Below are 25,994 nucleotides of genomic sequence, written 5' to 3' on the forward strand. Positions count from 1 at the left end.
GGTCCATAACGGGTCCGGATTTGGGTCTGGGTACTCAGAATTTCTGCTCACCCCTAAGCACAACTATGTTATTTGCAATGAAAAATGTAAATTTTCGATCGACACAAGTTGTTTCCTAATCTAGGTTAAGTTACCTTAGGCTTATATATAAAGGCTTAGATAGAGTGAAACCTTCAAAGCCTTGCAATCATCATCAAATACATTGTTCAAATATTCTTGTGCATTGTTATGGTCAAGCACAATCGATGTGTATCTTTTTGTGTTCTTTATCAGTTTTTAACAAATGTTTATTTCTGAATTATTATTCTTGTTTCATTTGATTCCACAACTTGAGATCCCCATCTTGCCAACTGTTGTATTAACCTATACTACATCATAAATTAAGAATGTGATATATTTTGCAAAAAAAAAAAAACGTCCTTCACACTGATTATGTTACACCCCTTCCCAATACTTAGTTTAAGTGATGACAAATTAGAAAACTTAATCATAATAAATATATCACTGCAAAAGTTTCTTTAACATACTAAAATAACAACTTTTGGGGCTTTACCCCTCTATTGCACCCAAAAGAAAAGCAGCTTCCCAAAGTTGGCTAGATATTATATCATATTGCCACTTGGTGGAATCATCAATGAATAGGTAGTTTCAGCTCTCTATCATTCTAGGTATTTAATAGTATTTTGATGTCATGTTAGTTTGACGAAATGGTTAGACTAAATACTTCCTCCATTTCTTTTTACTCGCTACACTTTCCATTATGGAAAGTTTCACATTATTTGCTACACTTCTTTTTTGGGCAATAAACCCTCTCTATCTCTCTCCTCCCACATGGGTCCCTTTTCTTTTTATTCTCTACCTCTCTCTTCTCCAAAAATTGCCTAGGAATCCGTGAAATGAGAAATGGAACGAGTAAAAAGAAATGGAGGAAGTAGTATATTTTCCTCCCTTCATCCAAGGTTCCGGTGTCAATAAGTTTAAGTCAGTTTGGCCTTTGGTGCTTTTGTCTTTATACTTCGATCTTCTCGTTTTCCGGAGGAGGGAAACTTATTAGGAAGCTTCTTTCCATTTAATAAGTTTTTGGTCATCATGAAACTTAGAAAGGTCAAACAGCAAAAAGCACCTTCATTATTGGAGGGCGCTCATATAGGAGTCTCCTCGTTAAAGTCTATTTGGCCTCTTATTTTGTTATTTGAAGGTTTTAAAGTAAGAGTTACTTTGATATTATTACAAAGAGATTATTTTGACATCTTGTTACTGATATCAAAGCTCAAATTTGATACCTAAAAATAAATGGTACTAAAATAAGTATAACAGGAGTCCGAATCCTTTAGAGTTTTAGTGGAACTCTACAAGGTAGAGTTGTATCTGAGCCATACATTTTAAAATCAAGATATCGTATTGGCGGGAAGGAAAGATTTAGGGATGAATTTTGATGAGATAAAATAGGGGAAATTTCGGAAAGAGAATATAAGAGCCTTTTTTTTTTTATTCAATGGTTGATATTGCTCAAACTCTACCTTGTAGAGTTATTTTACAACTCTAGAGGACCCAAAGGTAGAGTTATTTTACAACTCTAGAGGTCCCATACACGTATAACAGATACCGAAGTTTACTTATCATGAACTTTGGTATCAACTTATGGGTCATCATTTGTCTTTTTGTGCGAAATGTTAATTATGAACTTTGGTACCGTGAATGTCAATATCGTGATAAGCTTATAGAAGTTTGAATTTTAGAGATAAATAAGCTCCATCACATTCACGGTATCTATCATAACACATTTTTACAAACATGCGATAAGAAAAATTACATTTTTTTTTTTTGAAAAAAGAATTGCATAATAGCATTAAAGATTGCAAGAGAAAATTTACAATCATAATAATTTATATATACCAAAATTAATTCACAAATTGGGAAATATAACATCTAGAGAAAAACATCACACATAAGATACATACAAAGCAAAAGTGTGAAAACAAATAGGTAAAAATTTGATGAGTGACATGATTGGTCCAACCTAACTACTCCAAATCTTAAAGTGAATAAATGACTTTGTAATAAGTTCTTACCCTAAAGGAGGTTTGAGCAAGACATTTCTAATTGACTCCTTATCACACATTTTCACGTGTATCAGGAGTAGTGTTAGTTGGCTCCACCTTTCTCATTGTGAAGGGTGAATTATGTGATTGGTCATCTTCATCATGGTACAAATAAGCAAATCCACCATGTTTAGTTACGTCCATACCTTCCATCTCATCTTTACTTGATATTCTTAAGAGCCCAAGACTTTTAAGGGTTAGGAAAAGTGGAACCATTAAAGCAGTGACCCAACCAAATATGACTAAAATTTGGACAACTTGAGCAGCTAGTAGTCTTCCACCGCCACCCATAAATAGCCCATAGGGTCTTTGTGTATCTAATGGGTACACCTCTTGTACAAACTTCTTAGATGCAAAGAGGCCGGTGAAGATTAAACCCCACGCGCCGCACCCGCCGTGTAATTGGGCGGCCTCTAATGGATCGTCATACTTGACCTTCTCGGCTAACTTATTGAACCCGATTAAAACCCAAGCAGATACAAACCCACAAATAATAGCTGCCCAAGGCTCAACAACCGAACACCCAGAAGTAATAGCTGCAAACCCACCTAAAAGCCCGTTACACACATCAATCACATTCCAATGTCCCACTAACATCCTTTTACCAAACAAAGTAGTCAAAGCTGCTGTTGATCCAGCCAACGTTGTTGTGACAGCTGTCCTCGCGACAGCACTCCATTGGCCATAAAATTCACCAGGATTCCCATAGGGTCTAAGAATTGAAAAAAAAGAACCCGGATTAAACCCATACCAACCAAACCAAAGCAAAAAAGTTCCAAGCACAACCAAAGAACCACTATGCCCTCTTAAGACTACAGCCCGGCCCGACCGGTCAAACCGCCCAATCCTCGGGCCTTCAATATAAGCACCCCACAAGCCCGCTATCCCACCCACCATATGAACCACACCAGACCCAGCAAAGTCAATGGCTCCAGACCCAAACAACAAGTTATCAGTATTACCCGGGCTAGCCCACCCATCTGTGGACCAAAACCAATGAGAAACAACAGGATAAACAAATCCAGTTAAAAACGACGAGTAAATTAAATACGCAACAAATTTAGTACGCTCTGCAATAGAGCCACTAGTTATTCCAGCAGCTGCAATAGCAAAAGCCCATTGATACAAGAACATACTATAATCGACGTTATTTGTAGCCGAAGGAACATCTTTAAGTGCGAAGTAATGGCGTCCTATGAAGGGATTTGAGGGTGTTCCAAAGGCGAATGCGAAGCCAAAGAGGAAGTAAGATAGTGAGCCAGCAGCTGCATCAAGAACATTGATGAGCATGATATTCATAGTGCTTTTAGCTCGGACTGATCCTGCACATAGCATGGCGAAACCTAGTTGCATGGCGAAGACTAAGTAGGTTGAGAATAAGAGAAATGTGGTGTCTACTGCGTATGTGACGGTTGTGAAGCGGTCACATAGGTATGAAGCTGCGGCAGCAGCGTTCCCTGGGGAGCCACCTAAGAGAGGGATAAGCTCTGTGGCATTGCAAGACATTGTGTTGTTTTTGAGGTGATGAAGAAGAAAGATAAGGACTTTTGGGAGATGTAGGTATAGTAGAATGTTTGAATACATATATATATTAGGAATAAGAAGGTTAATAGTGTTTCTAGTCAAAGAAACAAAAAAGAGAGAAGGTAATAATAGTCTTCCTTATGTGAATGTTGACTTTTATTATTTTTGTTATTTAATTTCATTTTTTTAGATTATACTTATTATCGGTTTATATTTACTTGCTATACCTAACAGAAAGAAAATGGACATTTTTTTTAAAAGAAAGAAAGAGAGGGACCATAAGAAATATGGGTTTACCATCGCCGAATTAAAGAAGTATGGGTAAATAAACATGGCCCTATACATATTTTAATACCTTATTTGTTATAAAATAAGTGAGAAGTGTTTCACTTATTTAAGAACAAAAGAAGTATTAGAAGAAGTTAGATTTGTGCGTTTAAGTGTGCAACAGTAGTATACCAACTACTGTGACATTTTCATTTTAGGAAGTGTATCAAGTATATTTTGAAATGGAGCAAGTATACATACACCTAAGTCGTCTCGGTTGCCTTTTGCATAAGGTCTTACTTCTAAATGAAAACGATCTTATTATGTATATATAGTCATATTGGATTTGTCTTAATGCTATTTTCATAATTTCTGTTTTTAATATTTTTTGTTACTGATAATTCAATATATTAATAATTAATGTTGTACGTGCATTATTATATATGAAAGTTGAAGTGGAACAAGTAAAAGAAAGAGAGTACATATATGATATATGCATATAATGAGTTTATATTAGGGCTGCATATAAGACATAAATACATTGCTTAAAGTGGAATTTAGTTGTAAGTTTATGACAAAATTTTGCATTAATTTATGTAATAAATGATCAATAATTGATACTTGCTTTTTCCACTTTTAGCTTTTTATATGCAGCCCTTGAGACTGCATTTAGTTTTTCCTTAATATAATAAGCAAAATTAAAGATTCTTTTGAGATATTTCTCGCATTTAAAGATTGTGGCTCTCATTTTACTGATGACGGATCGGATGAAATGATTGTTTACTTGACACTCATCTTTGTCCTAGTAGGAAAACACTATTGTTTTGCCTTTATGTAGTGCACGCCTATCATGAAATTAAAGAAGATTTTTGGATCATAATTTTGGATGATTCACTAATAAATTGAGGTTAAATTTTCAATCATACAAGTTCAATCCATGATCCAAATTGTGATCACAGTTCATCACACTGCTTAATGTTCTTAATGAAAGTAGAGTGTGTGAAGTTGTATCTCTCTTTCCAAGTGTTACATTAAAGGATAAAGACTTGTTGTGGGTATTTGTTTCTTCTTTAATTTCTACGAAGGTACTTGTACGTTTTCAGGAGTTGACTCAAAAAATAAAAGAAGAAAGACTTAAACTATTACATTGATAGATATTTCACACCTCACCTAGACCAAAAGAAAAAAAAGTATGTGTATATTTACATCTTACCAAATAATGGATGAAGTCAAGCCTCAAATTGGTCAAACCTTGCAAACATATCAATCAATAAGACGTACATCAAGCTGTTGCTTATATATATATATATATATATATATATATATATATATATATATATATATATATATATAACTTAACTAATAATCAGTTTAAATATTATTTATATATTACCTTAGTTTTTTTAGATGCAACATATATTTAATTAATTATCTTAATTTATTTACTAAAAAGGTAAATGTTATATCTTAAAACAGATGAAATATATTTGGTTTACAAAATTTGTATAGTAGGTGATTAAAGAGTTTAGTGCTATTGTGGGTCCAAAAGCATTGTGCATAGTATTTCAGTTGAACTTGCGAATTAATACTGATAGCGTATAAATCTATTTTTGGAGCCTCATTTATCAACTTAACTTTTTGATTGAGTTAGTCCTTTAACATGATATCAGAGCCAGCGTGACAAAAAGATCACGGGTTCCAATCTCATCCACCCCTCCGTCTCAGTTGAATATTTAGCGTCAAGTATGAGGAAGACCTATGCTGCATCCACACCTCAAGCCCAAAGGGCACTCGTACGTGAGGGAGCGTGAAAAAGTGTTTAAATCTAATCATGTGACCTCAACCTTCAGTTTAAACTTTTAATTGTGTTGATTCTTTGACGGTACAAATACTAATCAAATATTATGTGTAATTAGCGTGATGTCACACTCTTATAGACTATCCACGCTTTTGTATACAAGATGCTTCATAATACTGAGTCCGCATTATAATCGAGACGCTCGACATGGTAATTATTTTCTCAATTCTTGGGGTTAATGACTTAATGATAGTATTAGTTATTATGTTTGATAATTAATAATGGATTAATAATGGTGTTTATTAGTATATTGGCCATTCTGAGTTATTTGTGAAATCATCACTTGCGTCAACTGAAAATGAAGGCGGAGTTGCTAGATCTCACAACTGACAATTCAATTAGCAATTGATTATTATAACTGCACTAGTGGAATTAAGAATTTATGGTTGCGTAAAGATAATAATTGTAAGCACGTTGAAAGTGATAATTTTAGGCAAATTTTATGGTGTCTTATCCTTATAGGTTTTCCATTATATCGTATGGTTAATCTGGACAGGCAATGCATCTTATTACATATAGAATATATGTATAAATCCCCTAATATTTCTACTATCCCCTAATATTTCTACTATAGCATTTTTTTAGGGTAAGAAAAAGACGTCCTAATCGAAAGGAAACTTCGTACAGGTCAACCCTATCCGATTTTATAGGCAAGACCCCTTGAAAGTTGGAAGTATGGGAAAATGGTAAGCGAAAATCCCCATCTCCAAAATGTCTTTAGTAGAGTTTGATCCCACAACCTCAAGGTCGAGATATAAACCAAACTACTAGACGTACTACTGCATTCGTTCCGGGAAGGCAACAAACTCTACTCTGAAAACTTAAAATAGTTGGTCATACAGTACTATTATACTATATGTTGGTGGTTACGGGTAGTGTTCTAGTACAACTCAGGAGATGTCGGGCAATACTAAAAAGTCTGAGTAAAAGTTTTACTATTATGACAAGGCCTATTTACCACCATATTCTTTTAATTTGGGTAAGTTGGCTCATAATTATCATAGGTTTGTCTGTCCTGATCGAGTAGAAATGTCAAATGGATTATGTCAGTGACTTGTGTATATTTTATATTCAAGTCATTTATTATTTATATTACGGTTTTTCACCAATATCCCCGACAAATTAACAAATTCACCATATATCCTCAATGTTTCAAAAATTCACCATATACCCCTGAGTTTTCAAAAACGTGCACCAGATGCCATTTCTCTAACTTCCGTTAACTCACCGTTAGCTTTATCTACGATTTTGCCATCATTAAGCCCTAACCCTAAATCTAATCTAACCCTATCCCTAAAACCCTTCTCCTTACCCTAACCCTAACCCTAACCCTAACTCCTTAGCAGCCCCACCCCCTCCCCTCCACCACACCCCAGCCCTTACCCCTACCCCTCCCCCACCGTCGCACCGTACACCGCCGACATCCCCCACCCCCTGCGCGTTCGTTCACCACCGGCCTCCCCCACCCCCTGCGCGTTCGTTCACCACCGGCAACCCCCACCCCCTCTTCGTTCTCCGTCGATTCCCCCATCCCTTCTTCGTTCACCGCCGACCTCCCCCACCCCCTATGCGAAAATCTGACCCACCCCATCTTTGTTCATTGTCGATTCCCCCACCCCCTGCGCGAAAATCCGACCCCCTCTTCTTTCACCCACCCCTTGTGCGAAAATTCGGTAGGTGATGCAACAGTGAACGAAGAGGGGGAGAGGGAGAGAGATGGGTGTTGCTGCGGAGGGGAAAGGGAGGGGAGGGGGAGGGGTGAGGTGGGGTTTGGGGGTTGGGCCTGGGGTGGAGGGGTGGTGGGTTAGTGTTTGGGGTAGGGTAAGGATTTAGGGTTAGATTTTAGGGTTAGGGTTAAATTGTGGCAAAATTGTAAATAATGTTAACTGTTTGATAACAGTCGTTATGAAATGGATATTTGGTGAACGTTTTCGAAAACTCAGGGGTATGTGGTGCATTTTTGGAACATCGAGGGTATATTGTAGAATTTGTTGATTTGTCAAGAGTATTTGGTGAAAAAACCCTTTATGTTAAATAGCCTCGACATTAATCCAAATCGTCTAATCATGCTGAAACCTCTAGATACCAACTTGATTCGTTAATTAAGTGATCATCCGTTTCAACCCATTTGACATATCTATTCAAAATTCCTATAATTTTTTTAACAATAAACCGATTTTTTATATCTAATATTTATCGATGATTGTTTATTTAGACAATAACTTGCTAGTATTTTAGAAGATATAGATTTCATTAAAGCTTTGCCAACTTATACTCTGCATGGTGTTAAAATGATATAATTTCTTATATGTTCAAGTTAAACATATAAAGTTGCATCGATTTCGATTGAAAAATCTCAACACTAACCGAACTCATTTATTAAGAGATAATACTATATATAAGGGTTGACCTATATATATAAACGTGTTAAAAAGGGTTAACACAACCTATTTTTTCGTATTTGGTTCGTGTCGTCTGTCGTGTCAACTTTGAACAGCTCTAGAGAGAAAAGGTACTAGGTAGCGCAATGGCCAATGGTCATTCATACTTCACCAGTCCGTGATAACATACATATCTTCTAGTAGCAGCCAAGCACACATAAATTGACAAAGTCTTTAAACAAACAGTAACTTGATAATGACTATGGAGTATATGATGGTGCAAAGACTTAAATGTTTGACTATAGACAATAAAGAGAACTCCGCTACTTGACAATAAACATTATTGCTTTCCTCACTAAAGTGGAAACAATGAAAAGAATCAAATAGACAATAAAGATTAGAATCTTTTAATTACTTTTTCTCACTAAACTTGATAATGGCATATCCAAGTAATCCAACTATCCAAGTGGCCAAGATTCATGAACCATACTAGTAGCTATTTTTAACTGTTTCTAAGCCACCTACATATTTTATTTTGAAAACTCTATTGTATAAAATCAACTCTGTGGCACATTTCAACAAGCTAACGTACCTTAAATTGTGACTTTAAGAGTACAATAATCTACAAACTACTTAGAATAGTAATATCTAAAGCTGATATTCTGACGCAAAAGATTGTACTTAAATTACTTGTTTTTTTTAGGGGAATTAAATTACTTGTTTATTTGTCTGTTTAACCATAATAAGACCATAAATTACACATACAATGGACATCAACATACCCAATTAGCCAATAATATAAATAACATTTGCATCATTGTAAAAACTTGAGGCCGCACATAATGTGCAATGCTTTACGAAGGATTAGTATTTAGGTATGTCAAGACAATGAAACTTAATCTATTGTTTTAATTTTTGTTTTTAAAATATAAAAAGTTATTATGTATGACGTATAGGTTATGTAGTTTTTTTTTTAATATACTTTCAACTTCTTTTGATGGAATTCGTAACTTTTTAAAACTAAATATTTTCCAAGTTTATAGATTTATTAAAATAGCACTAATTTATTATTCATTACACAATGACATGTTCGATCAATGTTATCAAAGCTTAGTTATTATTTTTACTTAGAGGTATGCATGGGCCGGGCCAGCACGAGCCCGCTCGAGGCCAGGTCCGTTATCTGCTACGTGGACTGTGGGCCTGTCACGATCAAGAAATTTTATTTTAGGTCCGCACCGGCATGAGTCGCCTAGATGGCTTGTGGGACGGCCCGTGGGCCAAACACCCCTTTCTTTTGTTTTTTAGCTAAAAATCCAAAAAAAAATATAAAACATGAGTCAGGCCCCGCAGTACGTACGAGCCCGGCCCGCAGTCCCGTGAACAAAATCTAGAATTTCAGTCTCGTCCCGCCACTCACGGGCTCGGCCCCGATCCAACCCTTCATTTCCCCAAGTCTGCGGGTCGAACCCATGAACAGGTCCATCCCGACCCATACCCAGATCTACTTTTACTTAATATTTTCATTATAATTAAACTTCTTATATATAGACCTTATCAGTATTCGGTATATATAACATTTTTTCTAACAAGATGGAGGCTTATACCGTTATACGCCTTACGGTCAACAACATCAAGTAAGTGCCCTTCTAATTTGGCCTCTCCCAAATGTTTTGGCCGCTTAAAATCAAGGACCAATTAATGGCCTTCTTGGATTAATGCTAGTTCAAAGCGTGAATTATGGACTAGGGTGCACAATGCTCATTATGCACTCAAAAAGAACATATAATTAATACAAAAGAATATGAACTTTTTTCAACAACTTTTCTACTTTAAAAAAGAACACACGGCTTAAAATTAAATAACGTGTAAATCTATATTTATAAAAGAACAAATGTTATAATGAAAAGAACATATAGTAAATGAACATCTACCCTTAAGGTAAAAGAACATATATCTTTTAAATTTAAATTTGAAAAAGGAATCTTTACTTGCAAAATTTAAGGAAACAAATAACAATAATTTTTTTAAATTATAGGCTCTAACAGTGTGTTTGGTTCATTTTTAGTAAAGGAAAGAAAGTGAAGAGAAAGGAAAGATAAAAGAAGAGAAAGGAAAAAAACCTTAATTTCCCATGTTTGGTATAAATTTTCTCTTTCCTTTCGAATTCCCCCTCTTTTGGGAGGAAAGGAAAGTGAAATTTTATTAAATAGTCTTTCCTTCCAATTCCTCCCATTTTCCTTCACTTAATTTTTTTTTTAATGAACCAAACATTGGAAAGTAATAAATTTCCTTCCACTTCCTTTCTTTTCCTTCCAAATCCCTTCTACTAAACAAACTGTAAAAATATAAAACGACGTAGTTTAGAAAAGAGTGCACCATGCTCTACATGGACTTGGGTGCATGTACTTATTTGCGATGCTAGTTTTATTACAAAAATTATAATTGCGTGGTCTGATCTCGATGGCTAACTTGCTAATAATACTTGGAATGTAAGTATGTAACATCTAAATAATTCAGATCTCATGAGTCATGACGCATCGGAATTGTAAGCACATGGTTTAGTCATACTAATACAGTTCAAATGATTTTAAATAAGCCAAAAAAAATGAATTCTAGAGTTTTTTTTTTGGTTCTTGGGGTTGATGTTACATACTAATACAAGCATCGTCATGTATATTATTAGTATATTGTTAATATTATAATGCATTATATTTATATAACCTATGATTTTGTATAATTATATCAACATCATAAAAGAGCAGGAGGTGATAGCTCAGTAAGATACCATACAGAATTTCAGGGTATTGTTCAGGGTTTGAGTCCTCATCCTAACAATATGCTGGGACATTTACTTCTAGATTGTTTAGCTTCGTATCCAACCTCTAAACTGGTGTACCCAACATACTAGTAACCTAGCAAAAATTAGTCTTCGAACTAATTATTTTTCCTAATAAAAAAAAATATCAACATCATAAAGTCAGATGCAATGCTGTTCCCACGACTTTGAAGTAGTACTAATTAATTTACGTATAGAATAATAAAATTCAGAGTAGGTCAAATTACTTTTAGCCAATAGGCAAAATGAAATATAATTTTTTCAATCTGCTTAGAGATTCTCTAACAAATTTCATCTGCTTAAGCATGAATCTTTTGACTTTAGATTCTAAACTTGATTCCTTAATTAAGCAATTTTTTTAGTTTGTATACTAATTTAAGCGCGTTGAAATTTAGGATGCAAAACCTATGGATTTATGATATATGTTTAACAAGTCAAAGAAGTTATGAAGAAATTTAAACCAGATTTTCACTTAGATTATTGGGACAAAATATTCTGACAATGACCTAATTATTTTATTTTTCTGTAGGAAATTTTTTTCTTAGATCGTGCATGGAAGAAATGTAATTAGAAAATTTTAGGCCAAGACTAAAAGCTAAATAACTCCTTAACCATTTTTCTATGTAACTTCTAAAAAAATGTAATTTTGAGTTGAATTAGTGGTGGTACGAAGAAAGTAAGCATAGTAGTTGGCAACTAATCTATGTCTTGTGTAAAACACTAAGTCCTATTTGGCATAGCGGATAGTTGTTAGTTGTTAGTTGATTGTATTAGCTGATAGTTGATATAGTTGATTATAGCTGATAGCTTACTGCATTAGTTGTTTGTATAAAGGTGTTTGGTAAGTAGCTAATTGCTACATTATTGTGTAAAATGATCGATAATGACATGTACATAATATATTGTTATACTTTTTATTATTTATTAATATATTTTGGATATAAATATAATTGATCCACTCATTCCCAAACCTCTATTATCAAAAAGCTCATCTCCCCAACTTTTTTAAAAAGAGCCTTTTGAGCTCAATAGGCTAATTGAAGCCTCTTTTGACCAAAAACTCAAATTATAAAATTGACTAGTCAAGTACTCTAATATACGCTCAAACCTCTAATTTTGTACAAAATCTATCTTTACCAACAAGGCCTAAAACTATAAGTTGCACCTTTTTCCAATTAGTCTTTTAATCGATTAACTTTAGTCTTTTTAAATTGGACAACCTTAAAGATCCTAAAGTGCATAATTGGAGAAAATTGCCAACCTTGGTGCTTTTCATTGACATAAAAAAATCGCCTCTTAAATTGCCTTCCAGAAGTAGTGACTAGTGAGAAGGAGAGCAACATAAAGTGGTCATGTAGAGTGTATAGCCGCCTCCCGCTTTCCTTGCTCTTCTATCTCTTGAAAATCAGAACTCTAATGTTAGTTCTTACTGTGGAAAGATGACTACTATGCATAAATTTATATTTGGATGTCATAATAATCTCAAGTTTGATTCATTAATGAATAATTCTGAATTTAGATTGATACATAAACACGTCCGTATGAAAAGAACTCACGATTAACATGACCGACTAGATTATGTATCACGGAACCATTACTAATGCGCATGTACCAACTAGAGAGGTACATATGTTCATTTGACTTGTTATCCATGTACATGTGCGCATCATGCTCTATGTACTAGTGTGTGCACTATTTAAGCTTTGTGAATTTAGTGTTACTCTACTCGTAATGGTGAAAAATATTCACATAACATATTCTAGTTAACCACGACAGTCTATTGAGTAGAAAGGAGAGAAAGAGGGGCTGGAAAAAAACTAGGAATTTAGATTCGAAAAATAGCAAAATGTGACATGTGAAATAGGTTATAACTTATCAGGGACCAATATATAAAAAAAAGTATCACCACACATCAAATTATTCATGAATAGGTCAAACTTGGATCAATAGGGAAATACACCCTTTAACTTTATATATATGGTAACTATTTTTCCTTTTAGATTTGGATTCCACAGGTATTTTACTCAATCAGAGAAAATATATTTTAGATTTACTTCATAACACTACTATGACTGATTGTAAGATATCATGTTGCCTTTTGCCTCAAGGTTTAAAACTCATTAAACATGATGGTGATTTGATGATAGATCCATAACTTTATAGAAGGATTATTGTCAAACTCTTGTATTTGAACATGACCAAGCCTGATATTTCATTGTTGTACAACAGCTCCAGCCAGTTTTCTTGTGCCCCTAGAGTTTCTCACTTTCTTGCTGCACAACATGTTCTCAGACACCTTAAAGGAACTTTATATTATGGTCTATTCTAATACTCTGCTGACTCCACATTGCAAGTACATGCTTACTGTGATGCAGATTGGGGTACTTGTATAGATTTAACTAGATCTCTTACTAGCTATTGCGTTTTTCTCGGTACATCTCTTATTTCTTGAAAGACCAAGAAGCAGAAGGTGGTGTCTAAAAGCTCCACTAAAGCTGAATATAGGAGCACGAGTCACACTACTAGTGAGCTTACCTGGTATCACTAATCTTCTCTTAGATCTAAAAATCACAGTTCCTACTCCTGTGCCTTTGTTTTGTGACAACAAAGCCGCTCAACATATTGCAGAAAATCCTTGTCTTCATGAGAGAACAAAACATCTACACAATGTTCACTATATTCGAGAAAATGTTGAATTTGACTTTATGACCACTCACCATGTCAGCTCCCAAATACAGTTAGCAAATGTGTTAACTAAACCTCTTGGGGCTTCTCATCATAAGTTATTAATTTTCAAGCTTGGCCTTGCTATTCCTTGTTCACCTCCAAGTCCAGATTGGAGGGGGCTGTAACTTAGAAGCTAATTCTTTAGCTATTGTAAATTGGTGTGTAAGTAGATTGGACTGGATTGGACTTTTGCCAAATCCAAATCCAGTCCAAAGTTTTTTGGACTCGGGAAATTGAGTCCAAGTCCGATCCAAATATTTTTTGAGTCCAGTCCAATCCAGTCCGATAATTTTTGCTTGAGTCCGAATCCAGTCCAGTCCAGTCCGATTATTGTATCTTTTTTCCCGATTTAGATTCAATGATTCACAACGTATTTTAGATGCTTGAGCATTTGACATCTGATTCAATTATCAATATCCACAAATGAGACTGAAAGCTTAAATCAAAGTAAAATACTATGCATAAAAAGTTGAATTAGATGCTTACCTTGATCTAAGTTGAGAGGAAGCAGAGAGACTGAGAATTAATTTGAGGGAGAAATAGAGAATGCGAGAGTCGAGACAACTAGGTAGAAAGAAAATAAAGAGTAAGAGGAAGTGAGTAGTAAGGACTGAGGAGTGAAGTGAGATAGAATTAGTCGGCTACTAGCCTACTACTGCAGTACTGCTAGTATAATTTACTTATTTAACAAGTGGAGCTAAGTGCAATAGTTTGGCGCCAAGTAAAATTGTCTAGCGCCAGTTGAAATATTTAGAGAGTGAAGGTTGAAAACTCCAAAATTTTAAAAATAGTATCAATTTTTTTAATATATACATTATATATGTATTAAATATATATTATATATAAAAATATTTTTGGACTAGACTGGACTCATTGGACTCCAAAGGCATGAGTCCAAATCCAGTCCAAAAATATTTGGACTGAAAAATTTGAGTCCGAGACCAGTCCGAAAAATTTTTAGTCCAGTCCAGTCCGACAAGTTTGGACTGGATTGGATTGGACTCTGGACTTTTCATAATCCACTTACACCCCTAATTGTAAATACTTAGTTTGGAGTTTGTTACAAATTAGTTATAAGTTGTTATATTTAGTTGCTTAGCTTCCTTCACACTCTTTGTAAACCCTCTACTATAAACAGTTTTACTTGGACATTAATTTTTTTTTCTAACAACCAAGTGGTGATGGGGATTGGCTTTGGTAGGACGGACTCGTGTTTGAATCCCCGCAACACCCTTGGAAGAGGAATGAAACCTAACCACCCCGAACTTGACCTCGATCCGGATATAGCCCGAAGGGTGAACGGGTGCAAACACCCAAAAAAAAAAAAAATCTAACACTCAGATAATACAATACATAGATTTTTCTCTCTCTAAGATGATATCAATCATCTTCACACTTGTTCATGAGTTCTACTAGAATAAACTATAATTACACTTAATTACATATAATTAGATTAATTCATCTGTCTCATGAATAGAAGCCAACCATACTGATACAGGGAGACAGATAATCACCAAAAGTGGAGAGCAAGACATCAATTCTCACTCCTTTGACCTGAGTTGTCTTGCAAGCAAAACCAATCCAACTGCTGTGATCCCAGACAAAAGCGTTGATGAATAGAAGATTAGTAGCAGGGATATCCTCAAAGACTGCATTCAGCAAAGAAAAACAATAACTTTAGTTAACAGGAAGTTTTTTAACCTTGATCACACCAAAAACTTAGGTAATTGTTTACAAGAACCTTTGCCAGCAGCAAAGCATTTTCATTCGCATACTGTAACGAGTTTTCTGGGATGCTTTGAACGCCTTGACTTACTTGCCATGATAAGATCCTAAATTCAAAAGCATGATTGTCATAAGAAAGTAGTAGCTACATTGAATGCAAGGCAATGCTTATATGGAGCACCTGGGAGATCCAAGGACTTGTGCATAAGTTCGCGCTCTCGTGCTCTAAATTGGATGAGGAATACCATTGACCATCCTAGGGTACTCCATAGTGCAAGCTTAGCAATAGCAAGAAGGCTTACCCAAAAACAACAGCAATTGCTGCACCTATATTGGCCTTTTCCGGTGTCACTTCAACCTGGAGTTCTCCAAACTGTAGTGGGAGTAGGAAAGAATCAAGATTATCTAATAGTGGAATCCTCTATCATGAAAGTCGTTTTAGGGAACATGTCTCACAATAACTTATATTGAGACTCTATTTAAATTTCTAGAAAGTAATATAAACAAAGTTGTCACCGTAGTCTCACATGGAGCAAGAGACAAAGAACAAGATTCACCTTAAAAGTCCGAGTTTCAACATTTGAGCGTTCCTCAGTTGACGTAGGCACTGCAGTTGCAGATAGAAGCTTCCCAGCAGCAATCATTGATTTTGCAATCTATACTTGTTGCAAGCAGCCAAGAATACTGCTATTAAGGAATGCATTATCTAAGAGTTAATTACATTAAGGAGTGAAAACATGAAGTCATGAACCATGCACAATCAGTATAGATTTTATTTTCTTTTAAGTTATATTAACCTAAATCATTTCTAAAAGAAACGCCTTCCACCATTCCCCAGAAGAAGTTGTTCTGCGGCTCATTGATGTAAACAAACATATGACCAGAAAGTTAGTTTTGACGCGGACGTTAATTAACTTAGTTGGGAAAATCTTGACGTGGTGGTACTTCGAAGTTGGTCTATATCACTGTGCTTCATGGCTCTCTAGACTCTATGCACCCCATAATAAATGCTTTGCTTGTTAGAAAAAAGTACAAGAGAACTTTGACACTGTACAATACCTTTTCTAATTCACCTTGACCATATTGTCCCATTGATTGAAATCTTCTTCCAGCAGATAGCAACCGCTTACCAAAAGCTATAAAGGAAAATACTTGAGGATCAAGAATTACAAATTGAGAAAGGAAGAATCAACAATTCCAGTCAAGTCTTACCTAATTTTGCACCATCTGTTAAAGAAGGTTCCAACAAAGGGAGCTTCTGTGCAAAAGAGGAAGAAGTCGAAGTATCACCTAATTCCCATGCACGAGCCAAATTTAATAAGGTCTCCCCTAGCTCTTGACCACACTGAAAAAATTTGTTCAGAATTTGTTGCACACAGTTTGCACTTTGCACCAAATAAATGATTAAGAAATCAATAATATAACTGAAAACATATCATATGGTAGAATTTCGAAGACAGGATTAACCAAAAGGAAAGAAGGGAAAAAAAAAAAAAAGATTATGACTATAAAACACAAGGGGTGAAAACTGACAATGATCCAAGAACATAAAGAAACTAGTATTATTAAGTCCTCAAGTTCTTTAGCACAATGATGAAATGAGGAGTAGCCTTACAAACTGCAAATCACAAACCACCACCCACTGCGGCAGTTTCTAACATATTAATGCTTCAAGAAGCATTCCCATCAAACTGCAATTTGCACTGAACTAGACAAATTTCTATCTCAGAAAAAAATTACGTATTATCAGAAGTTCTAATTAGAAAAGAACAACAATCTGCCATAAATTGACATATATATCTATTTCCTCTGATCTCCGTCATTGCATAACTAGCAGAACCCTTCTAAGTAGGTTACTTCAAGTCCAACCCCAAGCATGATGCACAAATTAGTGGCTCTTGTGAATATTTGTTTATATTTTTATACACTTGTAAGTTGTAACTGAATACACCACAATAGTGCAAACGGCAAAAAGCATATTAGCATTCTGACACAAGTCATCCTTGGCCTTCTATATCTCTACAAATCAAATCTGGGAGCAGCATCGATATAGTGAAGTAATCTAAGACTCCCATGCGCTGCGAATTCCCTACTGTTCCACCCCGACAAGGGAAGATATTGAAGGAAGATTCAGCATGAACTCAGTAAAGCATACAAATATGCGGGTAAAGAACCAACCCCAGCCTTCATTTCTCAAGAATGCAGTCTCCTACCCAACATCAAGGCCCATGCGAATGCTCTTGAGTAACCCTTGCCTTCTAGATGAAGTTGATGAAGGAGTTATCCTTCGATCCAGTTGACAATTACTAATATAGAATATGATTAATTACTAGGTGTTTTGCTATGTTTAGGTCTACTACTAACTATGTCCAAATTCTATGAGGTCACATATAACAGGTTAATGAATTAGAAAAGGAACCCTAAACCCATTAGGGTTAGGAGTTTGGCCAAGATAAGGAAAGAGGCTAGGATAATTATTCTCCAAGTATATCCAAAGGTTATGTATACTAGGAGATTATGTTTATGGAAACATAACAAAACGAAGAAAATTTTCCTCTACTCTTTACCCCTAGCTGGCGCCCCATTGAAGAGAGACTGAGAGAAAATTGTTTCTTCCTCCATTGTTCTAGCAGACATAAGTGTGGTTCTAGTTCGTTGCTTGGTGGACTAATTAGACAATCACATTTGAAGTGTCCATAATTGCTAGAGGACTTCTTGCTTCAAAGCTTTAATTTATCTTTTATTGATTCATATTAATCTATGCATGAGAACATGTTGTTTGATGTTAGAAAAAAGTTTTATGCAATTCCGCTTATAACATCAAGTTCCTACAGTTGACAGTGCAGGTTTTTTTTCCTTTTGAAAGAAGTTATCATCAATTGTTCCATCGTATGCAAATTTATGAGTCATCATGGATTCAGAAGTGGACAAGCATAGACAAACCCTCAAGTTTGTAACATTGTTTCCATTAACGCCTTTTAACCGGTCTCCAAAAGATGGCCATTCATTTTCTACCGCCAATCAAATCTATCCACCAATGTCAATGACTGATATCGTTACTCATCATCAACGAGCTGCACTCTCAATAAAGAATCATCCTCTTGTCAAAACTCCCAAAAAGTCTCTATTTCACTCTTCAATTTTCTACTTAAGGAGGAAAATTCATTTACCAATTTGAAACCAGGGTCCAGGAGTGTCTATAACATCAAAACCCATCCAGATAACTCTAGGCTCTAGCCACATGTTTTCAAACTTGAAAAACCTTGTAACAGATCAGCTCCAACACAGAGAAAACCAGAAAGTAGTAAAGTCAAAATAAAGAGATGCCTTGCAAGGAAGCATTTCACGCAGTTCCACCGCAACACCTACGAACTATTGATGTCCACAACTTCAATAGCAAAGTAAGTACCTCGAATACATCTATGATCAGGAGGCCTCCAATACATCATATTGGAGCAACAGGAAGAAATGAGATAATATACTAAACCAATCAAATATGTCATCACACCTTAACCTACTAATTTTGGATGATTTTGAAGCAATTGCACTTCAAAAATACCTTGATTAAAGCTGAGGAAGAATTCTGACTCATAGTTTCCCTCTACAATTCTAGGTAAGTTAATATAACTGGCCACACAATTATGAATTACTCACTCCTAAAATCTATTATTCTACACGAACTTATAATCCCTATGTCAGGAATATCTCACCCAGCTCTATTACTTACAATGTCAAGAAATTCGGCACTCCACCAATGTACACAAGTATCATATGACTGATCAAATAATCCAGTCCTTTCATTTTGCTATGTTACTCACCAACCCATTAAACTTCTACTCAGTCAATCTTAGAAAAGAATTTACATTAGAACTAAGCTTGTTAGATGATGATTGTAATATACACTAATCATGTTAAACTAAAAGCAAACTACAGAAATTAACCATAACACATTCAAAAAAGCTAACCTCATCAAGTACAGGTCCATTTGAAAGGTCAAATGCAGCATCATTGAGCTGCAACAAACATTTTCACAATATATATCAAATTCTTGGCTTATTAAACCACAAAAAAAAAAAAAAAAAAAAGAAACTTCGATTTTTACTAGAAAATAACCATATCCCATAAAACAGAATTTTCACTTACATCAAGACGAAGGTCCCTAGGAAGCTTGGAAAAATAATCAGATGGTAAATCCAAACTATCCTGCAAATTAACAAAACAAAATTAATTTTTTTTTCTGAAAGATGATAAATTTAAGATTAAAATTCTAAAATTAATCAAAACTAACCGCCAATTCTTGAAGAATGGTTTGAGGATCAGGATTAAAAGATGTGGGAGAGTCTGATTGAGTGAGAGCACATGCTACAGTGAGGGGTAATTTGGCAACATGGGTTTTGCAATTGAGTGAAATTCTGAGGTGGAAATGTGAATATTTGTTGAATAATTGTGATTTTGTAGAAGATAATTTGGTTGGAGAATGAAGAAGAAGAAGAGGGTTTTGACATTGATGATGATAAAGAGAAGCAGCCATTTTTGGAGAGTTAATTTCCTCTCAACAATTTAACATATCTAGTTCAAGTGTTTAACCTTGGCTTTTTCTGGTTCATCACTGGACCAGAAGGGTGTTTGAAGTGATTCTATGATCAAATTTGTGGTGTTGGCATAATTTTGTGGATATCTAATGGCCCACTTCTAAATTTCTAATAGACCACCCTTCATAACTAATAATATGGTAACTTCGATTTCAGGTTTTTTATATTATTTACGCTAGATATGATTAAGTTGATGGTAATATATTATATCGTATTTTTTTTGGCAACAAGTACAAACAAGTAAGAATCAACAAAGGATTACAATATCCGTTTCGTGTCTTGCTTTAGCAGCTAAAACATGAGCTTTTGAAATTAAACACCTATCTATTTTAGTAATTTCACAAAATAAAAGTTATCATATAAGCACACATTGACCTAATAATAATAGCGACTTAGCGAGTCCGATAAGTCTTGACATTATTGCTTGCCTCCATTATTTCACGTAAAACTACATAACTTTCAGTTTGAATTGAGGATATTTAAAAGACCCCAGAATGTCCTTCAAAGATCTTCACCCCTTCCTCGGACCCCACCCATCCGATTCCAACAGAAGGACAATTATTCTTAGTGTTTGATTTCCATGCACCCATCCACTAAGATCGTACAGACCTCTCTATTCATTTGTCCATATTTGATAGAAAATTTAAACCGAACTCAAATGAACATAGGCAAATTGAATTTTTTTAATTTTTAGTCGTGCACCTATATATCGTATTAGTTTAATATATTTATGCTAATTCTTTTTATTGGTAATATAGGCCACAGAATATAACCCTTCACGTTTTATTATTCCCATTTAGTAAAGTGAAAGAACTAATTTAAAACCCCACCCTAAGAGCATGCATGCGACATGATTCAAACCAAAACCCTAAATCGGGTGATGGGAATCCCTTACATTAGTTGGCAATGATATCACATATGCTTATATTCATAATCATAAGATAAGCATTGACAGCTAGTGAAATTGCACCATAAGCTTTTCCCATCTTAAGGTCCTTAAGAGGTGAAGGGATGTATAAGCTTATTTAGGTGTACAAAAAGTGACAAAGGAGAGTAGCACTAAGCACTGAACAAGTTTTTGTTTCTATGTTTTTATTTTTTTGACAAGGATTTCGTCTCATGTTTTTATCACAACATTTGAAAACCTTGCCAACTCAAATAGTCGTCGCAATACATATTTAAAAGGTGGTGAGAGGTGAGAGTGGATGATAGCTCAGTTGGTTAAAGCTTCCCTACCAGTTTCAAGTAATCCTAGAATCGACTCTCATCCCCTAACTTGTGGCTCATTCGCACCAAAAAAAAAAAAAAAAAAATTTGGTGAGAGGTGAGGTTTGACAATCCTAATGTACCCAACTGCAGATAAAATGAGAAAGTTGACTACATTGGGTTATCCTCCTGACTAAGGGAGGAAAATGAGGGACAAGAAAATTGAATTAGTACCAAGGTTCCAAGGTACTAGATCACCTCCAGACCAGCACATTTCCATAATATCCACCTTCACAGTCCATTTAACATTTCAAGGAGCAATTCATGTTGTGCACCAGGAGTACACACTAGACAGATGGTGTTCCCGATCCGGTATGCAGGGCCAGGAACACCATCCTCCTGTATATATCTAGTGTACTGTGTACATGTACATCTATCACATATGCCTTGTTACAGGGGGTTTAATCATAACGTCTATGAACTTTTCTTCCGTTGCAGAAACAATAGTAGTATACCAAGTAATCATGCCACTGCTGTAAATATTAAGCTAAATCCTGCTCGTTTTTTCCTAAGACAATGATCAACTAAGGCAAATTACATAAAGCTCATTTGATACATGTAACAAAAAGGCCGTGATTTTTATAAGACTATTGAATTTTACAGTCATTTCTTCAGCTTGCCATTCCTAATTCCTAGGCTCAAAGAATGTCAGCCTCAATTTCCAATCTTTGCAACCTTTCTCTGCTCAATTTGGCCTGTCAAAGGGCACTGCATCTCGGTCCAACTAATTGGTATCATCGTCTCACCTGTATCATCCCATGCAGTCTTTAAGTATAGATATAGTACAACTTTTTTTTCTATTAGGAAGAAAAAGATCAAAGCAAGATAGACCATGTAATATAGGCCAAAATAACTAACCTGCAGTGCTTTCTGCAGATACAACTCCCAGTTCATTCTTTGCTGTTGACAAGTGATAAGCCCTTGCATCCCCCAAGGATAGCTAAGTAGGTTTGTCAAGGAATACTTGTAGTAATATAGGACATGAAATTGCCAAAGGTTAGAGCATGTATCATATTCCTTTAAGCAATGCATTGTAAGCAAAAATGTATACAGCTTTCACTCTGTTGACTTTACGATAAACTTCGAGCAAAACAGTTCCAAATGTATTGACTATATGGGGTAACAAATTACCTACTTTAAATCGAAAAACAAACAGAAAATTATGACAAACTACAATAAAAAGGAAAACCAGATGCAGTAGGTAACTAGTAACAAGGATACAACTACTGCCCTGACAATATCACCAGCTCGGTATGAAGCATGCATATCGACCTTGTCAATCTCAGTGGCTCTTACATCCTGCTGTCTGTCATGACACATCTATTTTCTTAAAGCCTCCAAATTTAAATACTTTAACCAAGATCCCCATAATATATATACATGAGCATTAAAAAAAAATCTGTTTTCTAAGTCCAAAAATGTACCTGATTATGCCAGTAAATTTTTCCCTAACAGACTTGTTACCAACACACATGATATCCGCTGAAGCCATTTTAACCATCACCTTTTTAACCTGTCATGAAGATCACACACCGATTCTCGTCATTTAACACAAGTATATCATAACATGCACAGCCTAATGACATGAGCATCTCAACCCTCTAACCAAACAACACCAAATTTCAAAATGCTATACAGAACATATTGTGTATATATGAAAAGAAAAGGAAATCAATTAGACCAAAATACTTCAGAATTTTAGTGTCCAATACCCCATAAACTATTAAGTTAAGCTTGCTAAAAGTTATTAGCACAAAAATGTAATGAATAAACTTACACGTGCAAGTACTGTACAACCAGGCTCAGGGACTGCACCATGCGCTTTGTGACCAGTTACCTCCACAACTGTCCTCTTAGGAAAAAAATGTTGCAATCATTAACACATAGATATCATCATCATAAAAAGAAGTTAATTGCCATATCTATCATCATAAATAATCCAGCATCTATTGCAAGTATTATATATCTAATAGAAACCAGGCCACTATTGAAAAAAATATAAGTATGTTTGGTAAGTGGTCATAGGTGATAGTAATGGGTGATGGTAATGCATCTTAGTGTAAGTTTTTAGAGAAGTCCAACATTAATAAACCTGGTAATGCTATTTCACCTCAAAACATCTGTTTGGTTCATAAAATTACATTGCTATCTTTTACCAGTAAGGAAGATGGTATTGAGTGATAATGGAAACTTATGAAGAAAAGCACATGTTTAGGATTGAAATCCCATTACCATGGTAATAAACACGAGACTTTTCATACAAATTTACACCAAGTTATTACCAATTTACTGTTACTACCATCTAGTACCACCCATGAAATAATACCATAAAGACTGTCCATTAGACAGCCAACTTGAAACAACAGCAAAACAATTTCCGTAAACAAAGACAGATCCAATGCTTGGGGATTGGAGAAAGACAAGAATCCTGAAATTGTGATATATCTCTAACCACAAGTGTAAAAATCCCAAAATGGAGTCAAGATGTCTTCGACCTACCCTACTCATTGAGTGAGCCTGCACTAAACACCTAATCATCCAGATATACAATGCTCCGAACGACATGAATAAATCCCTATGACAAAAAAAATCAGTAACTCAGTATGGAGTTTTCCATTTCTAAAATAATCCATGAAATAGGCTACCTTAATTCAAAACATTGGGTTAAGAACTCTCCAAACATTGCATATCTTTGCAATTAGAGATCTAAAGATTCAATAATGTGCACTGCCTTGATCCATCCCAAGATATCAGAATTAGAAATTCTACTGCTTTTCAATGCTTCTATGTAAACGAAAAAGCAGAGACACTAAACTGTCTCTTCTAATCTGAGATATTGCCTTCAAAACTCTCCATATACCGTACAAATTCTACAATCATGAATATAGAACCACTATATTGTCAATCACAAATCCAAAATTTCTGCATTGATTGAAAAAAATTCTAAACCATGTTATCATAAAAATCCACAAAGAAAGGAGACCCCCAACCCCCCCCCCCCCTCTCCCTAGATTCCTCTAGAGAAGTAAATAATCAATTTTCAAACTCCAAACTTGACAGTATCTGCCTCACATTCGCTATTCTGAAGGGTAAATGCTATCAAAGTACAAAAAGAATTAGCACAACAAACTAGATTCTCCCACATTTGGCATGCGACCATACTCTAGCCATAAATAAGATGAAACTCATTACCCCTTTTTGTTCCCTATACCTTATACAAATGCAAGATCTTAGCAAACTCTGCCAATGAGATACTAGAAAGCGTACAGAAAGTTTAACAGCATAACATCCTTTCAACTCCTTATTCATCACCCAATCAAGCAAATGGTACCTCTTAATGTGCACTAAACCAAATGGCACAAATACTCAAATCTTCCTTTTTCATTTCTGCCCTCCTAATCATTAACCTCTCTAATCTCCTCCTCAATCATCTTACAAAACCCAAACAAGCTATTACATTCTGCATAGCTGGTAAAACAACAAATTCCTAAGTAACAAAAAAAAATCAAATCTCAAAGCTAAACTCAACTCCATTCAATTCACCTGCATTTCACCCATATTAATCGTATCTTTCAGCCCATGATTCAGTTTCATAATACTAGCAACCAAGTTGCTTGGCACACAGTTTTGGACTTAGGACAAAACGAACTGAACTGCGAGAAACTGAACTGAACCACAAGAAAGCTAAACATGATTGAGTGTCTGAACTATGAGAAACTGAACTGAACTGAAAATAAGTCCAAAAGAACAGGGCCACCTAATTAAACATTTTCCTCCACTCTCTCATTTCAAACATCTCCGTTTACATAGTTTTCCATCAAACGAAACAAAGAAAAACTAAATACTTCCTCCGTTTCGAATTAATCGCAACAGTCAACATTTTGCACTATTATAATTTTTACATATATATTATAATAGATATTAACCGTCAAAGTTATGTCTCGACAGGTGTGAAAAGTGAATTGTTGGGATTAAATCGAAACGGAGGAATTATTCATTTGCGTTCTCCACCCGAATATATGTTCCATCAAACCAAAGAGACCTAGAACTACAAAAACATATTGATTCCACTAATTTTTGCCCAAAAAAAGATAAACCCATAAATCAAAATAAAACCCTAGAAAGAGGGAATATGCGTAAGAAATGCAAACCTTGTCAGTAGAATCAGAAGAAGGAATAGAGCGAGTGAGGTTGCCAGTGAGAGAAGCATAGATGAGTTTAACTCCGGCAGCATCAGCAGCAACGTAAGTACCTTTACCAGGTTTAAGCTCAGCCGCCTTTCCTAGTATTTCACCTGGGGTTACTTTTTCATTGTTGTCCCTCATATTTTGCGCTGTTTTTTTGGATTCTCTCTCTTCCCTTTCCGGTGATGGTAGGAATTAACCAATTTTTTAAGGCGGCGATGGAGGTTTTTGGTTAACTGCTTGCTGGAGTTGATTGGTGTAGTAGAGGAGGGGGGAAAATTAGCGAGTTTGAGTTGAGAATCAATGGGTTATAAAATTAGGATTGTTCGTGGCCACCCGGTAGAGGTGGGCACGGGACGTGCCGGGACGGCCCACGTGCCAAGCCCGCGTGCCTCGTGCCACAACGTGTCGTGTCAAAACGGGCCAAGAAATGCTCGTGTCGTGCCGGGCTCATCCCAAGTTGTAAAATCTAAGGCCCATGCACGACCCGGCCACGTGCCGTGCCGTGCCATCGTGCCTTATACAAATT

The 25,994-nt window shown here is 35.4% G+C and overlaps 1 protein-coding gene across 1 annotated transcript; it reads right to left on the minus strand.

The window, feature by feature from the left end:
- Positions 1 to 1,869: 1,869 nt before the first annotated feature.
- Positions 1,870 to 25,773, minus strand: LOC104890698 (uncharacterized). The gene is made up of 17 exons (XM_048642368.2): positions 25,433 to 25,773; positions 23,059 to 23,133; positions 22,706 to 22,794; positions 22,503 to 22,587; positions 22,140 to 22,221; positions 21,939 to 22,027; positions 19,712 to 19,972; positions 19,567 to 19,626; positions 19,389 to 19,436; positions 16,636 to 16,768; positions 16,483 to 16,559; positions 15,981 to 16,079; positions 15,726 to 15,796; positions 15,440 to 15,530; positions 15,253 to 15,347; positions 10,579 to 10,591; positions 1,870 to 3,611 (listed from the first exon to the last, which is right to left on the minus strand). The coding sequence occupies exons 1-17, from the start codon at positions 25,604 to 25,606 to the stop codon at positions 2,115 to 2,117; spliced, it is 3,039 nt and encodes a 1,012-aa protein (XP_048498325.1). The 5' UTR covers positions 25,607 to 25,773; the 3' UTR covers positions 1,870 to 2,114.
- Between the last annotated feature and the right edge of the window lie 221 nt (positions 25,774 to 25,994).

This window comes from Beta vulgaris, chromosome 4 (assembly GCF_026745355.1).
Source record: "Beta vulgaris subsp. vulgaris cultivar EL10 chromosome 4, EL10.2, whole genome shotgun sequence".
Classification (NCBI taxonomy): Eukaryota; Viridiplantae; Streptophyta; class Magnoliopsida; order Caryophyllales; family Amaranthaceae; genus Beta; species Beta vulgaris.